General features: G+C 50.6%; 4 protein-coding genes across 4 annotated transcripts; 3 read left to right on the top strand and 1 right to left on the bottom strand.

Moving 5' to 3' along the window:
* Window positions 1-2,221: 2,221 nt before the first annotated feature.
* Window positions 2,222-3,370, top strand: BCR38DRAFT_459315 (alpha/beta hydrolase fold protein; the record flags this gene model as incomplete). The annotated part of the gene is made up of 1 exon (XM_040862269.1): window positions 2,222-3,370. The coding sequence occupies one exon, from the start codon at window positions 2,222-2,224 to the stop codon at window positions 3,368-3,370; it is 1,149 nt and encodes a 382-aa protein (XP_040713507.1).
* Window positions 3,371-6,166: 2,796 nt separating this feature from the next.
* BCR38DRAFT_411303 (uncharacterized protein) lies at window positions 6,167-7,871 on the top strand (the record flags this gene model as incomplete). Its single annotated transcript, XM_040858560.1, has 3 exons — window positions 6,167-7,069; window positions 7,120-7,370; window positions 7,442-7,871. The coding sequence occupies 3 exons, from the start codon at window positions 6,167-6,169 to the stop codon at window positions 7,869-7,871; spliced, it is 1,584 nt and encodes a 527-aa protein (XP_040713506.1).
* Window positions 7,872-9,506: 1,635 nt separating this feature from the next.
* Window positions 9,507-10,814, top strand: BCR38DRAFT_373253 (uncharacterized protein; the record flags this gene model as incomplete). Its single annotated transcript, XM_040857307.1, has 4 exons — window positions 9,507-9,649; window positions 9,702-9,724; window positions 9,799-10,504; window positions 10,580-10,814. 4 exons carry the CDS (start codon window positions 9,510-9,512, stop codon window positions 10,731-10,733), a joined length of 1,023 nt encoding a protein of 340 aa, XP_040713505.1. The 3' UTR covers window positions 10,734-10,814.
* A 46-nt stretch (window positions 10,815-10,860) lies between these two features.
* Window positions 10,861-12,233, bottom strand: BCR38DRAFT_396318 (glycoside hydrolase; the record flags this gene model as incomplete). Its single annotated transcript, XM_040857643.1, has 8 exons — window positions 10,861-11,119; window positions 11,202-11,282; window positions 11,365-11,542; window positions 11,601-11,668; window positions 11,725-11,759; window positions 11,822-11,951; window positions 12,034-12,071; window positions 12,137-12,233. The coding sequence occupies 8 exons, from the start codon at window positions 12,231-12,233 to the stop codon at window positions 11,030-11,032; spliced, it is 717 nt and encodes a 238-aa protein (XP_040713504.1). The 3' UTR covers window positions 10,861-11,029.
* Between the last annotated feature and the right edge of the window lie 796 nt (window positions 12,234-13,029).

Genomic DNA, 13,029 nt, shown 5'->3' with positions numbered 1-13,029 from the left:
CTTATATAGATAGCTAGGCCGCCGCTTGGACCCGGCATAACAGCAGGGTCGGCGATGCCAAGGATCTTGACTCTCGTCATCCCAAAGCTTCACATAGATTGTAATCATGACTCGGGAGTCTTTTGTCCGAAACACCCCTCCGGCGGCCCACCGGTGTCCTGCGTTCAGTGTCCTGACACCCACTGGTGCCTATGGCATTCTGTTCTCTGACAGTGTTAATGTTCAGGTTAATAGTGCAGTGGGGCAAGGCAAGACATCAGTGAAAATGGAGCTGAGGATGGTCTTCTCCTCCTTAAAGTTAATCCCTTTCGACATCACTCAATTTGAATAACAACTTCAACAACTTTCTTTCACATACCTGCTGGCATAGAAGATACAAGAAGAAGATAAGGTAGCAAGCAGCAGACATAGTCTGACACTTTCGACACTTTCGACAGTTTCTCTTCGAGCCAGTCTTCACAGTCTTTTCCTTCAGCCCATTCTTCATATTCACATAATAATTCATTATCAAATCAACTTCTCTCGCCCTCACCTTGACTTTGACGCCCATAGAAACCCTGTCTTGCTTGGATCAGACCCAACCAGTGCCTATTATACCTTCGTATTATTCCTCAGAGCCCTGGCTATTGTGCTTGGCTTCCACGGACGGGCGTCCTACCCCGAAAGGCATCCCTCTTGTCGTTACGAAGGACACATCTGACCAACCTGCGAACCCAGAGTCACGAAGCGAGCAAGACCCTCGCTACTGTAATCCATGCAACGAGAGCTGTCTGATCAGATGAGAGCGTCTATTCTGGTGCCGTCCTGACAGTATGCTAGGTGGTATGTATATCCTACTGACCGCCCGACCCCGTCTCAATAGCGATATAGCTTAACTTATTGCAGTTTATAATACCCCCCTATAGCGCATGGTTTTCTTGTATTAAAAAGACTCACCAATATCTCTAGCAGATAATCTAGTCTTAAAGGTGGTTAACAAGGATCTCGTTAAGAAATAGTAGGAGAATAGAAATGGGAGAACGAAGAAGGCCCGTGGGGTGTGTATTTTAACTGATCGAGATAAATAGCGCCAGAAAGATAAGCAAGAGGCTTAGTTAATAAGTGAAAAGTGTCACGGTGAGCACAATTGAAGAGTCAAAACACTCTAATGCATTGTATTGACTTAACGATTCTCGACAAGGAAAGAAAGAGAAACTAAAACAGGCTGGCTCACATCTGAGGATCTTCAATCCCGCCTTCAGATGGCCAGTGCTCCTACGGGTCCACAGCTAGTGGGTTTCGTGGCATCGCGACACCGGCCGTCACAAAAAGGAGTCAGCCAAGCCCTTAGGAACGTTGTTGCCTTTGCTAACCGTGCCTGGAAGGAGATTATCGCGTGACTCTGAAATATTTGGTTGAAAATAACGTCGTGAATAGCTTCAACTTTGCTGGTTATGCTGTTGCTCATCATCCCATTGTGCCAAAAATGGTGGCTCGCTAGGGGCTGTAGCTTACTTATGGGTGGATTACGTTAGAGGGACTTCAATGGGCTTCAATGTATTGCCCCTCTGCCCCCACCCCCTGGGAATACCGACATGCAGTCGACAATGGCTTGATGGGGTGTTTTTCGATCTCTATTACAGCAAGATACGAATCCGATCATTACTGATATGCTCGTCGATTTCTGAATTATCGGTGGAGGACTGAAGACCGCTTGAAGTTGGTAGAGGGGCGGCAAATTGCCCCGTTATGCCGAGGGCTCCGTAGAAACTCCGAACTTTGGAAACTACGAAACGGGGCACGTGCGTCAGGGCCGTTGCTCTCTACCTTGGGTCGGTGCCAGATCGGAGTAGACTTCTGAACTTGATTAAAAACATTTCAACAATTGCAGATGAGGACTTCAAATTCACACGGGCACAGATTGTTTGGGTTGATCAACTGGGCCTGTGGTATGTCAACCCCATAATGGCGACAGCAGAGTCGATTCGGTTTCGTTTTGCTCTTTAATTGGCTGCTAAAACGACAGGCGAAGTCGATGGTAGTATCACAAGTTTGATGAATGGCCCAGGACTCCCCGCCTCGTCGCTTCCTCCGTGCAACGTCTCACCTGAACTGACCGTCCGCTGTCAGTGTGTGGTCCATGTCATAAAACCAAATGAGGTTCCAGGCGAGGTGCCGAAAAGATGTTTTAACATAGTCACTGAATGCTGTCATTCTGAACAGCACGCAAACCTAAAACCTCATGGCCTCAACTACAGACTCCTACGTCTTACCTTACCCATCCTATTTCACCCGCGCGAAGAACGGACTCCTCATATCTGCATTAAAGACCGTGATAACACCTCTAGGATGGATCGATGAAGCAAACCAGTATTTCTGGCCTCCCGAAATCCGACCTGACATTGTCAAAACCTACGAGCCGCGATCCTATCTACCCGTCCGCCTGTTTTTCCCCCACAGTTACGACCAAACCTCAAATCAAACCCTACCCCTCGTCTACAGTATTCATGGCGGTGGTTTCGTTCTTGGCGCGCCGCGCGATTCGGATGAATGGAACCGGCGCTTCGCAGATATGCACAATGTCATGGTAGTGGCGTTGAACTACACGAAGGCGCCCTTTTGGGCTACCTTCCCAAACCAGGGACTGGACTTGGAAGCTCTCATACACGCCGTGTACGATGATGAAAGCCTGCCCATCGACAAGAACCGTATCGCCATCACTGGTTTCTCGGCTGGCGGAAACCTTGCGCTGAGCGTTTGTCAACTCCCCTCGATCCGCGATAGAATCAAGCCGTCAGCCGTCATACCGATTTATCCCCCGGTGGATATGAGTATCAACGTGGAAAGACTTGCGAGGCGGTACTACAAGCCGGAGCTCGGCGAGGGCCCACGAGCAGCGAAGACGGACACTTTGGCGTCAATGGCTTCTCTGTTTGACTGGAGTTACATACCGTATGGGCAAGACCTGCGCGATCCTCTTTTGTCGCCTGTTTTCGCCACGCGAGCTGCCCTCCCTCCTTATGTCTACGTGGTGGCCGCCGAGTTGGATCAACTCGCACATGAAGCATGGCGTTTGGCATTCCAACTCTCTGGGCGGCCAGAGCCGACCCCTGACAACAAGGTTGGCCAGGAAAAGCCGGCGAAAGAACAGGGGCATTTAATTCTAGACGATGAAAGATTTGCATTTCAGCATACTGATGACCGTGGCTCTGTCCAGTGGCTGCTCGTCCCTGACCAGATCCACGGATTCGATCACATGAGGGAGCGCATGCAGGGATCTCAGGGGTTTCAAGATGCTCTATTGAAGACGGTTCAGTATCAACAGATTCTGGGTGAGTGGCTACGCGATGTGGTATGGAAAGATGAAAGAGTCGTCGGCACGAGCAGCTAGTGGTGTGCGACGGTGTGCAAGACGCAATCCCAACGGCAACGTACGTGGTCATGGGTACCGTGGCAACGGGCGTGGTTATCAGGCGCTTCTTTGTAGGTTCCATTAGAGATAAGCAGTATCAGTATGCTTCCGATGACAATGTCTGACGGTCAAACTATTTAACCTCCCCGTGCAATCCCAAGAATGCGGGCAAGATCTCAGAAGTTGAGTGGGGAGGTCTGGGGGTTTGTTTGAGCTCCCTTTTGCTACAATGCGCAAGTCTACAGTGGATATCTACAGCTTTTTGTTAAGACGTCCCTTGGTAGCGAGACAACCAATTTTTGATCACTGGCCGTTCTGACAGCTCGATTAATCCGGGAAACGCCAAGTCCCTGCTCGTATTCATCCTGAACCCATGTTCTCCGCCATTCTACAAAATATATCACTGCCTGGCTGGTACGACGAAAAGGCGTACTTCCTCCCCATGGCTCGACCCTTGCACTTGTGCCCATCGAACTTGGTGGCCGGGGAGGCGGACGCCGGTCAAACGGGGTCAAGCGGAGCCCACGTCACCTCTGCCCGGAACGTTAGTTCTTCATTACAAAGCGGTGCAACAAGTATGTCAAATCAGTGGCAGCGGAAACATCTGCGTCCAGAGTCGTTGCCGGAAGTTGATTGCGAGTTGAGATGGGTTATTCATCCGTACTACGAGAAGCCATCCACAAATCACATGTAACCCACGTGTCGATGTGTAAGTTGGAAGACTCCACAGAACTTTCTGAAGACTTCAGGATGCAACTCTATCCAGTGTCTGTACGATCAGACAGAATAGGCTAGGACTCGGAACCGCGAGATGGCACCGCATATCATCGGGCCAGTACTAGAGTGGGATGCGCTGATGTGTTGGATATGTGCGACATTGTTTTGTGCATTCGCCTTGCCGCGACTAGGCTGCCAGTATTCGAAATCGCGGAACGGTAGGAAAAACCATGTCTGCAGAATGACCAATATAATAACCTATGAGGATGGCATGAGAGGGGCGACTCCGATCTAGACCGCCTCGGGTCTATCGAAGCATATGCGATGACCTGCACGTTGGGCAGAAAGAGAGGCTTGGAGGTGTTTTCGTCGTAGTGGCACCTTGAGTGGGCGTGCCGTCGAGGCACATGATAGGCGGACCGAAGCACAAGAGAGAGCCGCAGTGCTGAGAGAACCCAACTATGTTGGACATTTGGACGACATACGAAATGAAAAGGGGCATACGTTCAGAGCCTTAAGTGGGAATTTCAGTAGAAACTTGGGGTTTTACAACGCACTTGCGTCTGCGCAGCATCCGTTGTCATTGCCATTGCACGACATTCCGGAAGTTGGATGATAAATTCATTAGCTGGTGCTTGGCATATTGGGACGGATGCGTTGTGTTGCAGAAGTAGTCGCGGTGCACAGTCCAGCTCCAAGGTCTGAAATGGATGCTGCTAGACTACGTCATCACGCGACAACAGCCACGCGCGTTTTCAGTCCGCGGAAGTTCCAAGACAATTGAGCATCTGGCCATCCATGCGGTTCCTGGCTCATAACAAGCATCAACGGCGGCCTCTCCGGTGCAACTCTATATACTTTATTGCTAGAGCTCAAAGGCAGCCTCCGCCATGGTATTTGTTCGGTGATTTGGTTGCAGATTCTCGATCCGTGTCGACACTACGGAATAGTATTGATTGACCTGAGGTGCCATAGCCCGTTTGAATATTGAAGAGCAAATGGAATTCCACGGCAAACCAGTCGCATGTCGTATGTCGCATGTTTCTGGATTTATGACATGTTCCATCCTTGTCCACCAGCTGGCCCAAATCTGCCCAACCAAGGAACATCCCAGGTGTGGGCTTACTGATGTTCAGTTGATGGTTTCTGTTAGCGAGGTACAGCTTTGGCTACAAAGGAGGGCTTTGGGGCTGTCGATGTCGAGGAACGATCACGGTTTGTTCATCTCGGAAGCTTCCTCAGAATCTGTTGTCACCTTCGAGATCACCTTCAGCTTTGCGCTGTCTGCTCAGAAAACGGAGATACTTTCAAGACCGACACTAGGTTGTCTAGGGCAGAGTACGTATTTGCCCATATTCGAAAATCGCAGGTTGGCGGCGTATTGCTATAACATGATCTATCACCACTAGTCCGAATAAGGTCTACGACGCTACCTTTACTAGTACATTCGTGTAGGACCCCTGTCCTAGCTTCAGTTGAGCCCAAAGCCTGCTTTCCCCATCCGCTCGAACGAACAAGATGGACTCTTCTCATAGAGTACGTTCTTCAAAAAGATTCAAATAAACCACTTAGCACCTCAATCACCTGAGTACTAAGCATAGGTGCTGGCATGTCAAGTCTCAAACTCGATATGCTCTGACATTGTCGTATCCTCATTCGCATTGAAACTTCTTACGTTGAACAAAACTTCTGCTGTCAGTCAGGCGAAGCACTGAGGTCATACGCAACTAGCGCGGGGGAAAAGAACTGGAACCCGCAGCACACACCGACCATAGGTTCTCCGCATCCTGACTGGATGTGTCGAAAGTGCTGCTCCAAGCCACTCACAGCTCTCCCACCCTGGACGTTTGGCCGGTATTCTGCTTGCCGGCAGAAGCGTTCCCCCCTCTGTCGTCATTAAAACCTGAAACTCCACCGAGTCGCATTTTCCCTGCGACCACTGCGAGTTCTTTAAGTCACCCATCGAAACGTACGCGTTTGCCATCTTTCAACCGCAACCTTCGAGGAGTCACTCAAAAAAGTATTCGTGCATCTTGAACACTGCATCACGCCATCGAAATGGCATATCGGGCATCGACTGGTAGACTTGCCAGCCCGGAGAGGTGGAACCGCGAACGGTTCATCGCGGCAGGGAACACGAACGGGAACGGGAATGGGAACGGGAACATGTTCAGCGGCAGCAACCGATTCGAGGAAGACGACCAGTTTTATAGCCGTGGACCTCCTAGACGTGCACGAGAACCATCGGTGGATTCCAGATACGAACGACGCGCATCGAGGCCGTACGACGGTGATTACGTTCGTGACGAGCGGTACTACGACGACGAACCCCGCTACCGTCGGTCACCTCCGCCCGAGATGGAGCGCAAGGTCGTAGTCGACAGAACCCGCGAATACCGCAGCCCATCGCCCCTTCGAAGACCGGCGCCATTGTTGAGGAGGCAGTCATCACTCGATACATTCGACCGTCGCCCCGCTCCAAAGTTCCTCGACAGGGAAGAAGCATACGGACCTCCTGCACGCCGCTCAGATTATCGCCCGGAACCCTACCAGCCAATCCCCCTCCCCAGAAATCGAGCGCTGCCACCACCCAGAATTTACGCCGAGCGGGATGAACGCGAATTCGATGAGATCCGGATCTCGGAACCCGACCGTTACGGGGACGACGATTTCCACGCGTATCCCGAACGTATCCGGGAACGTGAGGTCACAAGGACAAGGCGACGAAGAGACCCCAGTAGCTCAAGAACAAGCCGATCTCGCGCTCACACGCGTCATGGCAGTAGCGTTCGAAGCAGTTCAAAATCGTCTGTCACCACGAGCACTTCGAGTGCCAGCAGCAGTGTGGGCACAACTGTAACAGTGAAGAGCGAGTATCCCAAGAAGGGGAAGACCAGAATTCCTGGGCGACTTGTGTCGAAGCGAGCCTTGATTGACCTTGGATATCCCTTCATTGAAGAGGTAAGTTTCCATGGTCCTCGACATCTTTGGCAAAATCTAATATTTCATAGGGCACTATTATTGTGGTGCAAAAGGCACTCGGGCAGGACAACATCGACGACCTGCTGAAACTGAGCGAGGACTATAAGAAAGCTGAACTCGAAGTGGTCGCCGCACGGTCTGAACCTGGCAATATTGTCGAAGAACGGAGAACTGAGATCATCACTGTCCCTCCGCCACCTCCGCCGCCCGCTCCTGTTGCCGCACCACCTCCACCGCAGCCAACCTTAATCCACACGCATGCGCCTCCGCCACCACCTCCGTGAGTACCGCCTCAACGCACAAGAACTAGAAAAAGTCCACTGCAGCAAATGCTAACACCCAGTAATGCAGTCCGCAGCAATATGTGGAACAAACCACCATCGTCCGTGACGTATCGCCAGCCCGAAGCCAAACCAGCTACACCACATCCACCACGGCAACACCCTACTTCGTAGAGGCTCGGCCACGCGAGTACAGTGAAGAAATTCCTGTTGGACCCATGGCCCTCGTCGCCGATCGTCGGCGTGGCGACCGGGACATTCAGGCCGAGATTGCTAGGCTGGAAGCTGAACGCGACCTCATCAGGCGCGAGAGACACCACCACCACCACTCTCACAGCCACAGTCCGAGCGGAGAACTCGTCCGCGCCGAAAGACTCCCAACCGGCGAGCTAGTTCTCTACGAGGAAGAAATTATCAAGGAGGAGGAGGCGAGGCGTGGAGTACGCCTAGAGAAAAAACGAGGTAGGATGCAGATCAGCGTACCTAAGGCCAAGAAATAGACCTTTAGGTGGGCGCTTCCACTTGACCTTGAGTAAATACAGTAGGCTAACGGCGTGAAATTAGGACCTCCGCCGAAGCTGGTTCGGGCGATGCTTGCTACTCTTACGTAGGAACACCGTCATTTCTGTTTAACATGTTGTATTCTGGCGTCAGATTGCGGAAACTTTTTTGGTGTGAGGGGTTGAAAACTTGATGAGTAGTTGCGTGTTGTGGGACTGTGCCATCCGTTTCTATATTGTGGGAAATGACCTTCTAGTTCAGTGAGGAGTGGGATACCCCATGGGAACGGAGCTTATATACGATTATCTACGGAATTGGGTTGTGTGCGTGTGGATACATCTGGCTGAATTTGGGGCTCTTTGTCTCCGTTGCGCGCCGGAGGGTGTATCTGGCTGGGCTCGTGTGGATACGGACATTATATGTCGTCCGGGAGCGCCTACGACGATTTTACGAACTTGTGTTGATGCAAATGAGCTTCCTGTATCTTTTATTTACTACTGTGTACGGTTTTGAGAGGTAGATTTCGTGAACAGAAAAGAAATAAATAAAACTAATACCCGAAACACGTTTGATTATGATCCGGCTCGTTCGTTCGTCCCTTTCAGTTTAAGCTTCCCATGATCTAAATTAGTAATTACAGACGACGCACTTGGCAGCTTGGAGGTGAAAGAAGGTCTCCCAACCGACCAACCAAATTTGAACGCAGCCGCGTGCAGCATATGGACACACTGTTGCTAAATAGAATTAAACCACCCCTTCTTGACCATCTACTGAAAAAGAGGATGGAGCCAGACGGGTCCTCACCCCTAACAGCTTGGCAATCAGGTACAATCGTGTGGCAACCCTGGACAGATCTTTTCCTTCGATTTAGCCGGTAGTCGTTCGTCTGACGCAAATTCGCCGCTTACTTAATTTTCCTCGTTTGCCAGGGGAATAAACCATTGAACTTTTTCAAGTCGACAGCTTTCCAGATCTCCGAGCACTAGGTTAGTCATGTCCCTCAGTAATGGCCCGTGACCGCTGCGTTGGGACTCGCGGAAGCATACCCTCCGCCGACAAGCATGTCATACCCTCCGAGGGATAACCAAAGAATCTCACGGAGAAATGGACGATATGTATGCCGACGAGAAAGCGAGGTTCATATCACGAACTAACGCACTATAATACGGTGTTCTTCATCCCGCCTTCTCCGTCTGGGTCACGGCCAAGATATCGTCTCTGGTACATTCTCGGGGAAGGTGGTATTTCATTCCTCCAGATCAATGGTGATCTCCACAAATCCCCGAGATTACCGCGTCTCCACCTCGACGGTGAAGAGCTGCAAATAGCAGTCGAAACTTCTCATGGACGCTTCTTAGTGGTCGGAAGGACACTTGGTCGCCCTTAGGTTGAATATCACTGGTTAAATTGTTGCAAGTGCAATATGGCCTTCCCGGGTTGAAGGTGATTCGGCCGCCGGGGGAATCTCCCCCGCTGCGACTCAAGGTCGCGAGGTAACATTCTTTTCATACCCCTGGGTATTCTTTCTTGGATGCCTTTAAATATGCACGACGCTGCTTCGCCTTCGCGGCCACGCTGAAGTCTTCGTTCTGTGTCGCCAGGTTTTCAATGAATTCTTGGTCGTAATGTTCTCTAAGATGATGCTGCCTACCGCGGCGTCGCTCGCGCTGCTTGCTCTCCGAGTCCAGGCCTCTCCATTGGAGAAGCGTGTCGAAGCTTCTTGCACTGCTTCTTCAGAATGGCCGGGGTGGGATGGGATCAAATACGCATTTATTTTGTTCGTGTGCTGAGCTCCTTGGTGTCAATATCTTTGCACTAACAACTGCCAGTGGTGACAGCTACACACAGACCGGTAGGGGAGATTATTGTTCAAATTGCATATCTTCGAGAGTATTTCATCTATGGGGTCATGACTGACCCTCGCAGGGTTCAACTACACCCTAGATGCCCCGTCGCAAACCAATCCCCTCGGGAACCCAACCTACCCCGGTTGGACCTCTTCCAACGGCCCCAACTGGGTCGATTTCCTCACCGTAGAATACAACGCCTCGCTCCTACAAACCTACAACCTAGCCTACGGCGGCGCCACTGTCGACTCGGCTCTCGTAGCCCCCTACATAGACACGGTTCTCTCCCTCAAAGACCAAGTCCTTACCGAATTCGTCCCTGCTTACACGGGCAACTCCCCCCTTGCGCCCAATGCCCCAAACTGGACCGCTGCCGACTCCATCTTCGGCTTCTGGATCGGCATCAACGACGTGGGTAACAGCTACTGGCTCGATACGGCCACGCTTAACGCGCAGATCTTCGATGTTTATTCCGGGTTGGTGGATGCCATTTACGCTGCTGGGGGCAGGAACTTCTTCTTTGTCAATGTCCCGCCCACGGATCGGAGTCCATTGATGTTGGGGCAGACCGAGTGGGCCATTACGACCATCAAGGCGGATATTGAGGCGTTTAATGGGCTCTTGAGCGAGATGACGAGGAATTTGACGGATAAGCACGAGGGGGAGGTCAATGTGTGGGTGTATGATGCGAATACAGCGTTTGGGGAAGTGTTGGATGATCCGGCGGTTTATGAGCAAACGGCGGGATATAAGAATACAACGGCTTATTGTGAGGATTATGAAAAGTAAGTAGCAAACTTAGGGTTGGAGGAGTTGTCTTGACTCCTAGAAGTACCTGACTGAAGGCTGACACATTGCAGTGGCACTCCGGCATGGGATACCCTCATTGAGAATTGCGGCATCCCGGTGGATGAGTACTTCTGGCTTAACTCGCTACATCCGACGTACCACATGCACGAGGTTGTTGCTGAGAAAGTTGCAGAAAGCCTGGCAAGTGGTCCGACAGTGTGTTGATTTGCGCCGGATGTGGCAAAAAGGGGCATACTGAGATCCGGCACGAGCACAGGCAGGAGATCCAAGACGAAAGAAGATAAGACTTCCAATTCATAGTGCTATCTCAATCGACACATGAAACCTTGATCACAGCTCTGAAATGTCGGCGGGTCTCACCAGTTCCTGTCCTGTGCGTGAACCTAGCGCACAGCAAAACCCCTGGAAAATGACGTTGCTCTTCAACTTTTCAAACCTATTCAGCAAGTGAATACCTCCGGGCCTGCAACAAGAAATTAGTCTCTTGCCTCGTGGAGTGCTCATGTTTTCTGCCTACCGGGTATCTTGTAGGGGTTGGTGCTGCTAGGAGGATGGTTGTAGATATCAATCAGAAGACCAGGATCGTTAGACTGCAGTATCAATATGCGTCAGCCATTTATTCCTTCGTTATCCTTTCCACCTTCCTTTTCGTGAGTTTGTTCATTCACTCACCTTGTAGATCCCCGGAATGCTAGCCGTAGTAGGGTTCTTCGTCCCCGTCCCTCCCGTGACATTAATCTGCGCACACTCCATCTAGACGTACAAAATTATGGTTAGTATTGGTCATATCCCAAACGGCCTGAAGCAGAAGAAATGTCAGCTGACTAGGACTCACGTAAAGCTGTGCCCCTCCCGCACTTCGCGCACCATGGAGAGCAATCATCTCGGCGCGCAGGAGATACTGCCCGTTCTCGATGCAGTCGGGTATCTTGATAGCCTGGTTACCACCGCTGTTGACTACAGTGTCGGTGCCCCATACTCCGTTGCTCCAGCCTGCTTCTTGGATCTTGAACCTGTGAGGGCGTTATAGTTAGGGGCTGTGTGGTTAGGGTTGGACTTTTCAATACGTACCAGCCGTTCCCGACGCCACTGTCGGATTTGGCATCGGTGACTTTCTTCAGGTACGCCATGACGGGACCCTAGGAGATGGTGGTGTAAGCAAGTATAGGCGTAAGAAGGCAAAGGTAGAGGTTACCTTATGGCCAGCGTCCATCACATCATTTGCACCAGCTGTGTAAAAGGAGTTAGATCATTGCGAGATACATGGCCAAGCAGGGTGTTTTATTCTTCACATTGAAGCGTATGTCTCCAGATGGCGTTGACGGTTCCTCCTGCCTTGACGTCGATAATCTTGTCCGAAGGCGTTGTCGGGTTCGGTGGGCCATTGCAGGCCAAGTTGCTGGAGCTAACGTCGGTTTGGGGCTGAGTAATGACCAGTATTAGCATTCTCATGAACCGATATGTACAGCCCTGTCGTTGAAAGCGTATGTAGACGTAGACATACCCCATCGTATGACGGTGTGCGAATTCCGTAAGACACAGCTGTGGACCAGGGTGTTATTATCAAAAACAGTTTGTAGCGATCTGTAGATACTCGGTTGACATACCATATGTCTGCGCGTCAGTCTTCAGCTGACAGAAGATTGTATGACCCCAAGCCGTGGAGGCCAGCAAAGCCGTGGCTCCCAAGACAATGACCTTCATGTTTAATGAATACTCGGATATGCCGCTGGTGATATTGACGGAATGGAATGTCACAATGAGAAGACATAACCAGAACGTAAGCAACTACTTCGGACTGAACGTAAGTTATATAAAGCTGGGGCAGTGGTCATCATCTAATTGAGGTTAGGTGCTAATATTTAGGATACATTGTGTATGGCTATCTTGAGCTATACATCAGATGTACCGATCCCAGTGCGGTCGTCAGCTGCTAAGTTGGACAAATGAAAAGCATCAAGGGAGTTCCCAAGACGGTGCGGCGGCTTCCGTGCCTCTTTTAGTTGTATTCATCTATCGCTGAATATTGCCGGCAGGATGAGTGCCGATTTTTAGAAGCGGCAGACCACATGCGGCTAAAAGCCCTGTGCAGCATGGTGGTTTTATGGTCGTTGGAGAGCTAGTGATGTTGGGACTTTCATATTAGATGCGAATCGAACATCCCCGTTATCAAGTTATCAGCAGCCAAACATTCGTTGATGTAGCGTACCACATCATCGTGAACTTACTTCCATCAAGATTATACACAAATATGGCTACAGCACCACTTTCTGCATATGTACCTGTGTGAAAATAATTTGAGAAGGCCAAACGAACCTTTGATTGAATTTTGTACTTTTCTTTTCCCGTTTTCTTCTGGAGAGCCAAGGGTGTAGGATGGGTTCAGCGATCTGGAATGCAACTTAACCACCATCTCTGAAGCTATTGATACCAGTATCCTATAAGACCAACAAGATGTTCAAGGTTACCCCAAGCTAAATAAGATATGTAGTTATGTCTG

The sequence above is a fragment of the Pseudomassariella vexata genome (assembly GCF_002105095.1).
Source record: "Pseudomassariella vexata strain CBS 129021 chromosome Unknown BCR38scaffold_10, whole genome shotgun sequence".
Taxonomy (NCBI): domain Eukaryota; kingdom Fungi; phylum Ascomycota; class Sordariomycetes; order Amphisphaeriales; family Pseudomassariaceae; genus Pseudomassariella; species Pseudomassariella vexata.
Note: the sequence above shows the minus strand (reverse complement) of the source record. Positions and strands in the feature narration are given on the sequence as shown.